The sequence below is a fragment of the Tamandua tetradactyla genome, chromosome 18 (genome assembly GCF_023851605.1).
Source record: "Tamandua tetradactyla isolate mTamTet1 chromosome 18, mTamTet1.pri, whole genome shotgun sequence".
NCBI classification, from domain to species: domain Eukaryota; kingdom Metazoa; phylum Chordata; class Mammalia; order Pilosa; family Myrmecophagidae; genus Tamandua; species Tamandua tetradactyla.
The window spans coordinates 56,944,537-56,958,178 of record NC_135344.1 but is presented as its reverse complement, the minus strand read 5'-3'; the positions used below and the strand labels follow the sequence as shown (position 1 = coordinate 56,958,178).

The following is a 13,642-nucleotide window of genomic DNA, read 5'->3' as shown; positions in this document are numbered from 1 at the left end:
AACTTTTGGATGCAAGCCTTGCATCAATGTTTTCAGAGTTAGGTGCATATATAGGATATGCCAGTTTCTTTTTTATTAGCACAGTGATAGTGTAAATGGCATAAAGTTCTAATATGCCCTGTATTGCTTTTGGACCCTTTGAAACATTTCATTGTATTTCTGAAGTATTAAAATACAGTTGTAGTGGTTCAAGGGTAGTTCAGTGGGAGAATTTTCACCTGCCTTGCGGGGAGACCTGGGTTCGATTCCTGACCTGTGCATTTCCAAAAAAAAAAAAAAATTAAATAATGCTACAGTAAACGGGATACATGGAAAGAGAATGAAATGTGACCCTCACCATACAGCATACAAAAAAAATCCAGGTATAAATAGGAAATATATTTATATTTGGGTTCCTTTATTTTGTAAATATTTAGAATTTATTGCTATAATTGAAAATTGCTTTTAAAATTTTTTTCTCATTTCAGATGTTTAGTGCCAAAGAAATTGAATCACAAGTAACTGAAATAGAAAAGGAAAAGGAAGAAGCAGAGAAGAAAAAATCAAAGAAAAGCACCTAATTCTTAGAATGAATACTAGGGGTTTTTAATGTTTTGTTGTACTGTTTGGAATAATTTACTGAACTTTTAGAGGAAATAAGTTACTTTGCAGCATTGTATTTAGTAGATGATTTGAGATTGCCAGATTTATGATTCACTTCAGTCTGGTTACATAGACAAATATAGATTAGTATGAAGATTTTCTTTGAAAAGAGATTTCAGTAGTTGTTTTAAGCTGTCATTATTTAACACCTGAGGCTACATACTATGCACATATTTTTCACTGTTACTTTTCATCATACATGGAAATTTAATTAAGAAAAATATTTTTATTTTTAAAAGTTAATAATTTGGGGAGGTTAGTGAATTGACTGTCCTTTAAAGAGATAATTGTTCCAAGATAAACTGAATATAATATTGAATTGCATTCCTAGATAAATGATAAAAGCATCCTTGTATTGGTGAATTGTCAGAAGTTTATCAGAGAACCTTCTCCATCTTGGATATTTTGTATTTATTTTACCTTTTTCTTTTTGTAAGTTGTAGTATATCACTTTGTTGAACAGTTATTGAAGGCTGAATCCAAATGGGCAAGCAAATGGTGGGAACAACTTATAAAAGCATTGGAATAGGGATGTTATATGGACATAAGGAGAGAAATGCGTACATGATTTATTAATTTAGTTTATTTTATATTAAATGTGCCTAGTGTGTAAAGTTTGTTACATGTTCTGTCAAATGTCTGCATGCTTGCTATTTGTCGGGCTTTGTAGTAGGCTTATTTAGAGGGTCAAAATAAATATAAAAATTGATCCCTGCACACAGAGAGGGTTTAATCCAAAGGACCCATAGAAAGAATGTGCTTAATGCCTGTAAGGAGATTATATTTTTATTTATTTATTTTTAAAAAATTTTTTCGGAGATTATATTTTTTAAAATAAAGAATTTTAATAGACATAAAAAGAAAAGCCTATATAACCTGTTTTGGTTTGTTAATGCTGCTGGAAATGCAATACACCAGAAATGGGTTGGCTTTTATAAAGGAAATTTATTAGGTTACACGTTTACAGTTCTAAGGCCATAAAAATTTCCAAATTATGGCATCTGAAAATTTCCAAACCTTGACTCAAGAAAGGCCAGTCTGGGAATACACATGATAGGTACCTGCTGTTCCCAGATAGCTTCTCTGGGAACATTTTTTCTGCATCTCCAAAGGTCTCTGTCTGTGTCAGCTCTGAAGCTTTTTCCAAAATAGTTCCCTCTTAAAGGACTCCAGTAAGCTACCCACCTTGAGTGGGTGGAGACCATCTCTTGTGGAAACCACCTGATCAAAAGGCCTCACCCACAATTGGGTGGGTTACATCTCCATGTAAACAGCTTAATCAAAAAGATCCTACCCAACAATATTGAATCAGGATTTAAAAATATGGTTTTTATGGGGGTACACAACCATTTCAAACCAGCAGAACACCTTATTTTAGGGTTTTGCCTTTTTTTTTTTTTTAGGTGCAAGGTCCAGGAATCTAACCCAGGTCTCCCACATTGGAAGACGAGCATTCTACCACTGAATCACCTGTACACCCTTGCCTCTTTTTTTTTTAAAACAGAAAAGAGAGGTTGAATTCTTGCTGAGAATGAAAAGCTCAGAGAAGTTGGTAAAGAAAGAATGAGTTAGGTTAAGGAGCTATCATATGTCAAGATCTAAGTCATCTGATGGTTATAGCACTCTGAAGCAAGAGCTTAAGAAGAAGAGAGAATTTTAAGAAGTATAGAGACCTTATAGGGCCACCTCACTGGTGTTCATTTTCCCTTAGGGCAGATTCCTGTGGCCTCCTGCTGGGTCATTTAATTTCCCCAGACATAAACATTATAGGGCATTTATTGCTGATTCATGATTAGGCCCTGATTGCCTTTCTAGTTACATTTACTGAAGAGATAACCATGGAATTTCATGAATCCCTATACCACTCTTCTTAGAATTAAAGTCAACCACTTGTTCCCTGGAATGCCTCCTGGCCCCTGCTAAGTTGCTTCCTAGGCAGAAAGCTTACCAAGCAGTTTTACCACTTTGGAGAAAAAAAAATGATTTTGTTTATGGGCTCCCACTGAAGATAATGCACGTGCACACACACATACATACACACTTCTACACATGCAGTGAACTGGTTGGATGTTCCCATTATCCTACAGTACTTTAATGAACTCATTATGAATCCTTGATAACATTAATACATCGCTTAGCATTTTAAATATTCTTTCTTAGCATTCATCATATTATATTGAAATTATCTGTTTGAGCTACTTATTTGACAAGTATTGGGCACTTTATGTGGCAGAAACTGCTAGAGGCTAGGGGAATAGTAGTAAAAAAAAAATAGTTTTTGTCATCATTTCCGTGTAATGAGAGGACAAATATTAAACCTAACTGATAATAATTCCAATTGGGTTTAGTGCTGTGAAGATCTTTGTGTCTGAGTCCCTTAATAACCTAGAACCTCTTAGGAGGCAGGGCTGGGACTCATGTCTTTTTAATCTTTGTTTCCAAAGCTTATTTATGGTAAAGACATTTGTTGAGTTGTTAAATTGTAGATAGTCTTTTTAAAAGATATCAGAGGAAACAGGGGAGACTAATTCTTCTAGCCTCATCTTTCATTGGTTATAGAAGTCAGCCTCCTAATTTCTTTGGCCTTTGTTGGACATTAAGATGATGGGAGGACACCAGATAGTGAGTATGTATTGAATACAGGGCCCTGGATTTAGGGCCTGGTTGGAGTAAAAAAAAAAAGGGGGGGGGGGTGTGCAGAGGACTGTATTGTTAAACAATAGTATGGCCCTGGAGGACTTTTTGAAGCTGCAATAATTAGTGACAATTCCATACTACTTATCCCTGATTAAACATTCTCTTTGTGCCAGGTAGCAGAAATTAATAAGATATGATCCCTGTCTTGAAGATGTCATTACACCAAATAGTTAAGCCCATTCGTATAAGTCATATGAATGCTGAGAAATATATTTCCCTTGCAATTCTGTGAATTTAATATGGGGCATATTGCTGACTGGTTTCTGGAGTAACTTATTTACTTCTTCCCTAGCAAATGTTACACTCAATACCAGATCTTTGAGATAGAAAATGAGACTAATGTTTTGGGTGTTGTTAAACAATAGAAGGGGGTGATAGCACCCTGTCTCTCGATGTCTGTCTCTGATCTGATGATGGAACATTCTATCCCTCTGGAAGAATTTGGCTATAGATGGATCTCCAAATTTAGTGACATAATCCAAGTGGTCTTGATTCCACCATTTATTTTTATTTCATCAAATATTTATATAGTTTAGTTACTACACCATGTCAGATACTTTTAATGTTTTTTTTTAACAAACATCTACTCATATAATTCTTACAATACCTCTCATGAGACAGGTTAAATAGGAAGGGGCCAAGATGGATGCTTAGCGAGGTGTGGGATTTAGTTTGTCCTCCAGAGCAGCTAGTAAATAGCCAGGAACAGTAAAGAACAACTGCTGGGGCCACGTCAGTGACTGGACACACAGCGTACCCCAGTCTGGACCAGCTGAACCAGCTGCGAACCCTCCCAGAACCGTGAGTTCCCCAAGCCACAGTAGCCGGCACCCATTCCCCACAGGGTGCTTCCCAGAGGGGAAAGGAAGGGGACTTCACCAGCAGTAGGGGGCTGAGTGCAACCAAACTCCAATTACGGAATTAATTAACAAATTCTGACTACTAAAAATAGGCTCCCAGCTCAGCTGAGCCTTGAGTAAAAGCAGAGGTCGTTGGGTTTTGCCCCAGCACAGAAGGGGCAAGGCTGATGGAAAAAGAAAAAAAAAAAAAAAAGCAGGTGTTTTTGGATTTGAAAAGATCTGGGCCCTGAAGGAAAGGAGGGGGCACATAGGACCTGGAGATACACAGAGCAATGTACCAACTTAAGCTCTGATTGGTAAACCCAAGGAATGCGGGTCCGGCAATGAAAAGGATTTTTGTCTTTCATTTTGGTGGCTGTGTTTCTACAGCTTGACTGCTTTTGGATACAGCTGCAAGCTCCTTGGGCTCCACTGCCCCAGGCATAGGCAGAATTAAGCTTTTTTTGAGTGTTTGTCTGGAGCCTGGGCCTTCCCCAGGAGAGGGGTGGGGCCCAGCTCAGGTGGAATCCCTCCCTCAAGGAGTTCAGACCCCAGAGTCTGGAAAAGTGAAACTATTAAAATCAGACTACAACCTCTCCTCTGGCTCCACCACACCCCCAGCAGGGAGAGTCTGCTGAAGTTAAAAGTACTGCATCACCTGTTGCTTGTGCAACCTGCAGGCAGACAAGCACCACATACTGGGCAGGATAGGAAAAATGGAGAGCCCAGAGGCTTCATAGAAATCCTTTCAATCTGCTGAGTCTCACCCTCAGGAAAAACTGACGCAGGTGACTCTTTCCCCCTGACAGGAGGCCAGTTTGGTCTGGGAAAATATGGCTGAGGTCTACAATACCTAAGTAGGCCCTCCTAAGGGGGGTGGGGGGGGGGAAGGCACCATACAGGCAGGGCAAGAAACAAGTAAACAAAAACTGAAAAATTCTGATCTGTTAAACAAAACCTAAGCTAGAGTTCCAGAATAAGCTGAACTGAATGTCAAAGAACAGATAGACAACAAACTCATCCAGCAAAAAAATCCTAGGTTAAAAAAAAGTGAAGACAATCTCCAGAATAAACTAGTTAAGGTAATTAAATGCCTAGACGCCAGCAAAAAATAATGAATCATAGTAAGGAAATTGAAGATATGGCCCAAAGGGACAAACCAACAATTCAAATAAGATACAGGAGTTGAAACAATTAATTCAGAATGTTCGAACACATGGAAAACCTCATCAAAAATCAAATCAGTGAGTTGAGGGAGGATATAAAGAAGGCAAGGAATGAACAAAAGTTGAAAGTCTGAAAAAACAGATCACAGAACTTGTGGGAGTGAAAGGCACAGCGGAAGAGATGAAAAAAAACAATGTAAACCTACAATGTCATATTTCAAGAGGCAGAAAATAGGATTAGTGAACTGGAGGACAGACCATCTGAAATTCGACAAAGCAAAAGAAAATATAGGGAAAAGAATGGAAAAATATGAGCAGGGACTCAGGGAATTGAATGACAACATGAAGCACACAAATATACATGTTATGGGTGTCCCAGAAGGAGAAGAGAAGGGAAAAGGAGGAGAAAAACTAATGGAGGAAATTATCACTGAAAATTTCCCAACTCTTATGAAAGACTTAAAATTACAGATTCAGGAAGTGCAGCGTATCCCAAAGAGAATAGATCCAAATAGATGTATTCCAAGACACTTACTAATCAGATTGTTAGTGTCAAAAAGAAAGAATCTTGAAAGCAGCAAGAGAAAAGCAATCTATCACATACAAGGGAAACCCAATAAGATTGTGTAGATTTCTCAGCAGAAACCACGGAGGGGAGAAGACAGTGGGATGATATATTTAAGTTACTAAAAGAGGAAAACCGCTAACCAAGAATTCTATATCCAACAAAATTGCCCTTCAAAAATGGGGAAACTAAGACATTTTCAGACAAATCACTGAGAGAATTTGTGACCAAGAGACTGGCTCAAGAAATACTGAAGGGAGCACTAGAGACAGATACAAAAAGACAAGAGAGAGGCATGGAGGTGAGTGTAGAAATGAAGACTATCAGTAAACGTAAAAGAAGGAAAATTAGATATGACATATAAAATCCAAAAAAGCGAAATGGTAGAAGAAAGTACTGCCCGTACAGTAATAACACAAATGTTAATGGATTGAACTCTCCAATCAAAAGACACAGACTGGCAGAATGGATTAAAAAACAGGACCCATCTATATGCTGACTACAGGAAATGCATCTTAAACCCAAGGATAAGCATAGGTTGAAAGTGAAAGGTTGGGAAAAGATATTTCATGCAAACAACAACCAGAAAAGAGCAGGAGTAGCTATACTAATATCCAACAAATTAGATTTTGTGCTGGCTTGAAAGGATGTATGGACCCTAGAAAAGCCATGTTTTAATCAAAATCCCATTCAGAATGATCCCTATTATGTCTGCTTTATCAAGAGTGGTTGTTTAACTGGATTAGATGATGACATGTCTCCACCCATTTGAGTGGGTCTTGATAAGTTTCAGGAGTCCTATAAAAGAGGAAACATTTTGGAGAATGAAGGAGATTTGGAAAGAGCAGAGAATGCTGCAGCACCAGGAAGCAGAGAGTCCACGAGCCAGCGACCTTTAGAGATGAAGAAGGAAGATGCCTCCTGGGGAGCTTCATGAAACAGAAAGCCAGGAGAGAAAGTTAGCATTTGACGCCATGTTCCCTATGTCCCCTTGCAGCCGAAAGAGAAACCCTGACCGTGTTCACTGTGTGCCTGCTCACTTGAGGGAGAAACCCTGAATTTCAGCAGTCTTCTTGAATCAAGGTATCTTTCCCTAGATGCCTGTAATTGGATACTTCTGTAGACTTGTTTAATTGGGACATTTTCTCAGTCTAAGAACTGTATACTAGCAACTTATTAATTCCCCTTTTTAAAAGCCATTCTTTCTGGTATATTGCATTCTGGCAGCTAGCAAACTAGAACAGACCTCAAATGTAAAACAGGTAAAAGAGGCAAAGAAGGACACTATGTATTAATAAAGGAACAATTCAACAAGAAGACATAACAATCATAATATTTATGCACCAAGCCAGAATGCTCCAAAATACATGAGGCAAACACTGAAAAGAGAAATAGACATATCTACCATAATAGTTGGAGACTTCAATTCCCCACTCTCATCAATGGACAGAACATCTAGACAGAGGATCAATAAAGAAACAGAGAATTTGACTAATACAATAAATGAGCTAGATTTAACAGACATTTATAGAACATGACACCCCACAACAGCAGGATATACCTTTTTCTCAAGTGCTTATGGATCATTCTCAAGGATAGACCATATGCTTGGAATTAATTATCCACTTGGAAGAACACAAAACTAACCCTAAAGCAAGAAAAAGGAAAGAAATTATGAATATTAGAGCAGAAATAAATGAAATTGAGAACATGAAAACAATCGAGAAAACCAACAAAACCAGAACTTGGTTGTATGAGAAAGTCAATAAGATTGATGGCTCTTAGTGAGGTTGGCAAAAAGAAGAGAGAGGATGCAAATAAATAAAATCATAAATGGAAGAGGACACATAACCACTGACCCCACAGAAATAAAGGAAGTAATGAGAGGATACTATGAACAAATTTATACTAATAAAATTTGACAATGTAGATGAAATGGACAACTTCCTAGAAAGGCATGAACAACCAACATTGACTTGAGAAGAAACAAACGACCTCAACAAACCAATCACAAGTAAACAAATTGAATCAGTCATTAAGAAGCTCCCCCAAAAGAAAAGTCCAAGACTAGATGGCTTCATATGTGAATTCTACCAAACATTCAAGAAAGAATTAGTACCAATCCTGCTCAAACTGTTCAAAAAAATTGAAGAGGAGGGGAAGATACCTAACTCATTCTCTGAAGCCAACATCATCCTCATACCAAAGCCAGACAAAGATATTACAAAAAAGAAAACTACAGACCAATCTCTCTTATAAAAATAGATGCAAAAATCCTCAACAAAACTCTTGAAAGTCAAATCCAACAGCATATTAAAAGAATTATATATTCATGACCAGGTAGGATTCATCCCAGGTATGCAAGGATGGCTCATAATAAGAAAATCAATTAATGTAATACATCACACCAACAAATCAAAGCAGAAAAACCGCATGATCATCTTGATTGATGCAGAAAAGGCATTTGACAAAATTCAACATCCTTTCCTGTTGAAAACATTTCAAAGGATAGGAATAGAAGGGAAGTTCCTCAACATCATAAAAGAAATATATGAAAACCCCACAGCTAATCTCATCCTCAATGGGGAAAAATTGAAAACTTTCCCCCTAAGATCAGGAACAAGACAAGGATGTCCACAGTCACCACTGTTATTCAACATTGTGTTGGAGGTTCTAGCCAGAGTAATTAGAAATAGAAGAAAAAGAAATACAATGCATCAAAATTGGAAAGGAAGAAGTAAAACTCTCACTGTTTGCAGATGATATGATGCAATATGTTGAAAACCCAAAAACATCCACAGCAAAACTACTAGAGCTAATGTCATGGTTAGGGACACGTGTCAACTTGGCCAAGTTGTGGTACCTGTTTATCTGATTGGGCAAGCACTGGCCTGTCTGTTGCAATGAGGACATTTCATAGGATTAGGTCATGATCACTTCAGCTGCATCCACAGCTGATTCCATTTGTAATCAGCCAAAGGGGAGTGTCTTCTGCAATTAGTGATGCTAAATCTAATCATGGGAAGCCTTTTAAGGAGGACTCAGAGGAGACAGGTTCCATTCCTGCTTTGGCTGGTGAGCCGCTCCTGTGGAGTTCATCCAGGCCATCCATCAGAGTTGTCGGCTTCACAGCCTGCCCTGTGGATTTTGGACTCTGTGTTCGTGTGGTCACGTGAGGCACTTTTATAAATTTTATATTTGCAAGTGTTCCCTGTTGATTCTGTTTCTCTAGAGAACCCTAACTAATACAGCTACGAAATGAGTACAGCAAAATGGCAGGTTACAACATCAACACTCAAAACTCTGTAGTGTTTCTATACACTAGTAATGAACAGTCTGAGGGGGATATTATGAAAAAAAATTCATTTACAATTCCAACCGAAAGAATAAAATATTTAGGAATAAATTTAACTTAAGAGACAAAAGACTTATACAGAGAAAACTATGAGAAAGTGTTAAAAGACATCACAGAAGACCTAAATAAATGGAAGGGCATACCGTGTTCATGGATTGGAAGACTAAATATAGTTAAGATGTTAATTCTTCCTAAATTGATTTATACAGTCAATGCAATATCAATTAAAATCCCAAAAACTTAGTTTTCAGAAATAGAAAAATCAATAACCAAATTTATCTGGAAGGGCAGGGTGCCCCAAATAGCTAAAAATATTCTGAGGGAAAAAAATGAAGTCGGAGGTCTCACACTACCTGACTTGAAGGCGTATTATGAAGCTACAGTGGTCAAAACAGCATGGTACTGGCATAAAGATAGATATATAGACCAATGGAATTGAATAGAATGTTCAGATATAGACCCTCTCATCTATGGACAATTGATCTTTGATCAGCCAGTCAAGTCAATTCACTTGGGACAGAACAGTCTCTTCAATAAATGGTGCCTAGAGAACTGGCTATCCATATGCAAAAGAATGAAAGAGGATCCATATCTCACGCCCTATAGAGGATCCATATCTCACGCCCTATACAAAAGTTAACTCAAAATGGATCAAAGAACTAAACATTAGGTCTAAGACCATAAAACTTTTAGAAGAAAATGTAGGGAAATATCTTATAATTCTTATACTTGGAGGCAGTTTTATAGGCCTTACACCCAAAGCAAGAGCACTGAAGAAAGAAAGAAATGGGAACTCCTCAAAATTAAACACTTCTGCGCATCAAAGAATTTCATCAAGAAAGTAAAAAGACAGCTTACACAATGGGAGATGATATTTGGAAACAATATTTCAGATAAAGGTCTAGTATCCAGAATTTATAAAGAGATTGTTCAACTCAACAACAAAAAGACAGCCAATCCAATAACAAAATGGGATAAATACTTGAACAGACACTGCTCAGAAGAAGAGATACAAATGGCCAAAAGGCACATGAAGAGATGCTCAACTTCCCTGGCCATTAGAGAAATGCAAATCAAAACCACAATGAGATATCATCTCACACCCACTAGAATGGCCATTATCAACAAAACAGAAAATGACAGGTCTAGAGAGGATGTGGAGAAAGAGGCACACTTGGGAATGTCAAATGGTGCAACCACTGTGGAAGGCAGTTTGGTGGTTCCTCAAAAAGCTGAATATAGAATTGCCATATAACCCAGTGACACCATTGCTAGGTATGTACTCAAAGGACATAAGGGCAAAGACACAAATGGACATTTGCACACCATTGTTTACAGCAACATTATTTACAATTGCAAAGAGATGGAAACAGCCAAAATGTCCATCAACAGACGAGTGGCTAAACAAACTGTGGTATATACATATGATGAAATATTTTGCAGCTTTAAGACAGAATAAACTTATGAAGCATGTAATAACATGGATGGACGTAGAGAACATTATGCTGAGTGAGACTAGCCAAAAACTAAAGGACAAATACTGTATGGTCCCACTGATGTGAACCGACATTAGAGAATAAACTTGGAATATGTCATTGGTAACAGAGACCATCAGGAGATAGAAATAGGGTAAGATAATGTGTAATTGGAGCTGAAGGGATACAGACTGTGCAACAAGATTGGATACAAAAACTCAGAAATGGACAGCACAAATACTACCTAATTGTAATGTAATTATGTTAAAACACTGAATGAAGCTGCATCTGAGGTATAGTTTTTTTTAAAATTGTTTTAAAATTTTTTTCTCTCTATTATCGTTTTATTTCTTTTTCTGTTGTCTTTCTATTTCTTTTTCTAAATCGATGCAAATGTACTAAGAAATGATGAATATGCATCTATGTGATGATATTAAGAATTACTGATTGTATATGTAGAATGGAATGATCTCTAAATGTTGTGCTAGTTCATTTTTTTTAATTAATAAAAAAAAGAAATTATGTGTTGTATATGTGTTACCACAATAATTTTTTTATTAGAGAAGATGTGGGTTTATAGAACAACCATGCATAAAATAAAAGATTTCCACACACCATACCACCTCCTTGCATTGGTATGGATCATTTTAACAAATTGATGACAGCACATTTTTACAATTGTACTATTCATCAAAGTCTATGTTTTAATTTAGATTTCACTGTTTGTGTAGTATTGTTCCATTAATTTTTAAAAAATTTATATTCTGTAACCATATATATAATCTAATATTTCACCCTTTTAATCATATTCAGATATATATTTCAGTGAGGTTAATTACATTCACAATGTTGTGCTACTATCACCACCACCCATTATCAAAACATTTTCATCTTTCCAAACAGGAATCCTGTACATTTTAAGCCTTAACTTCCTGTACCCTATCCCACCCCATCCCCTGGTAATCTATATTCTAGATTCTGATTTTATGAGTTTGCTTATTCTAATTGCTTCAAATCAGTGAGATCATACAATATTTATCCTTTTGTGTCTGGCTTGTTTCACTTAACATGTCTTCAAGGTTCATCTGTGCTGTTACATATCAGTGCTTCATTTCTTTCTACAATTGAATAATATTCCATTGTATGTAATACCATTTTATTTATGCATTCATCACTTGATGGAAACTTGGGTTGCTTCCATCTTTTGGCAATTATGAAAAATGCCGCTCTGAGCATCAGTGTGCAAATATCTGTTTGTTCCTGCTTTCAATTCTTTTGGGTATATACCTAGTAGTGGGATTAGTGGGTCATGTGTAGTTCTATACTTAGCTTTCTGAAGAACTACCAGACTGTCTACCAGAATGGTAGCACCATTTTACATTGCCACCAGCAAGGAATGAATGCTCCTATTTTTCCACATGTTCTCCAACACTTATTATTTTTCATTTTTTTAATAGCAGCCATTCTAATGGGTATGAAATGGTATCTCATTTGGTTTTGATTTCATTTCCCTAATGGCTAATGATTTGAGCATCTTTTCAAGTGCTTTCTGGCCATTTGTATATCTTCTTTGAAGAGATGTCTGTTCAAGACTTTGGCTCATTTTAAATGAATTGTTTGTCTTTATGTTGTTAAGTTGAGGGACTTCTTTACATAATCTTGATATTAAGCCTATATCAGATGTTTGATTTCCCAATATTTTCCCCCTAGTGTAGGTTGTCATTTTATTATCATGATAAAGTCCTTTGAGGAACAATAGTTTTTAAGTTTCATTTGCCTATTTTTTTCTTTTGTTGTTTGTACTTTGGATAAGCAACCATTGCCTAACAGAAGGTCCTGAGGATGCTTCCCTGTCTTTTCTTTTAGAAGTTTGATAGTTCAAGCTCTTATATTAAGGTCTTTCATCCATTTTGAAGTTTATTTGTGTATATTTTGTAAGGTAGAGGTCCTCCTTTTTTTATTCCCCCCCCCCCGTTTTTGTAAATGGAGATGCAAGTTTTACCAGCACCATCTGTCAAAGAGCCTATTCTTTCTCAATTGAGTGGTCTTTGCCACCCGTCAAAAATCAGTTGCCTGTGACTGTGAGAATGGATTTTTAATTATACCACACTCGTCTGTCCTTGTGCCAGAATATGCTGTTTTGATAATTGTGGCTTTGTAATAAGTTTGAAGTTTAGGGAGTGTGTCCTCCAACTTCATTCTTCTTTTTCAAGGTGGCTTTAGCTATTAAGGGCCCCTTGCCCCTCCCTATAACTTTGATGATTGGCTTTGCATTTCTGCAAAGAAGGTTGTTGGACTTTTGATTAAGATTGCATTGAATCTATAAATTTCTTTGGGTAGTGTTTTAGTTTGATTAAGCTGTCAGGATGCAATATAACAAAAATGGAATGGATTTTTTTTTTTTTTTTTTTTGGAATGGATTTTTAAAGGGAATTTATTAAGTTGCAAATTTACTGTTTTAAGGGCATAACAATGTCCAAACTAAGGCGTCCAGAGAAAAATACCGATGACATTTGGGGTTTCTCTGTCAACTGGGAAGGCACATGGCACATCTGCTAGTTTTCACTCCTGGCCTCTCATTTCAAACTGTCTTACCCAGGGGTATCTCTAAAGGTCTCTTATCTGTGTCAGCTATGTTTGCTATGAAGCTTTTTCCAAAATTGTTTCCTTTTAAGGATTCCAATAGGCAGAAAAAGACCCATCTTGAATGGGTGGAGATACTTCTTCATGGAAACCACCTAATAAAAAACTCCCATCCACAACTGGATGGGTCATATTTCCATGGAAACAACTTAATAAAAAAAAAATCCCACCCCAAACAATATTGACACAGGATTAAAGAACATGGCTTTTCTGGTGTGCACAACAGTATCAGACTGGCACATTCCACCCTCTGGACCCCA

General features: G+C 36.9%; 1 protein-coding gene across 2 annotated transcripts in view; it reads left to right on the top strand.

The window, feature by feature from the left end:
- Positions 1-1,525, top strand: part of PSMA8 (proteasome 20S subunit alpha 8) — a 41,380-nt gene extending 39,855 nt beyond the window's left edge. The window contains exon 8 of one of the 2 annotated variants that reach the window (XM_077135739.1): positions 468-1,525. In XM_077135739.1, coding sequence (XP_076991854.1) covers positions 468-560 — 93 coding nt within the window. In that variant the 3' untranslated portion in view covers positions 561-1,525. The remainder of the gene's footprint in view (positions 1-467) is intronic. The other variant, XM_077135741.1, reaches the window with a different exon arrangement.
- Positions 1,526-13,642: the final 12,117 nt, after the last annotated feature.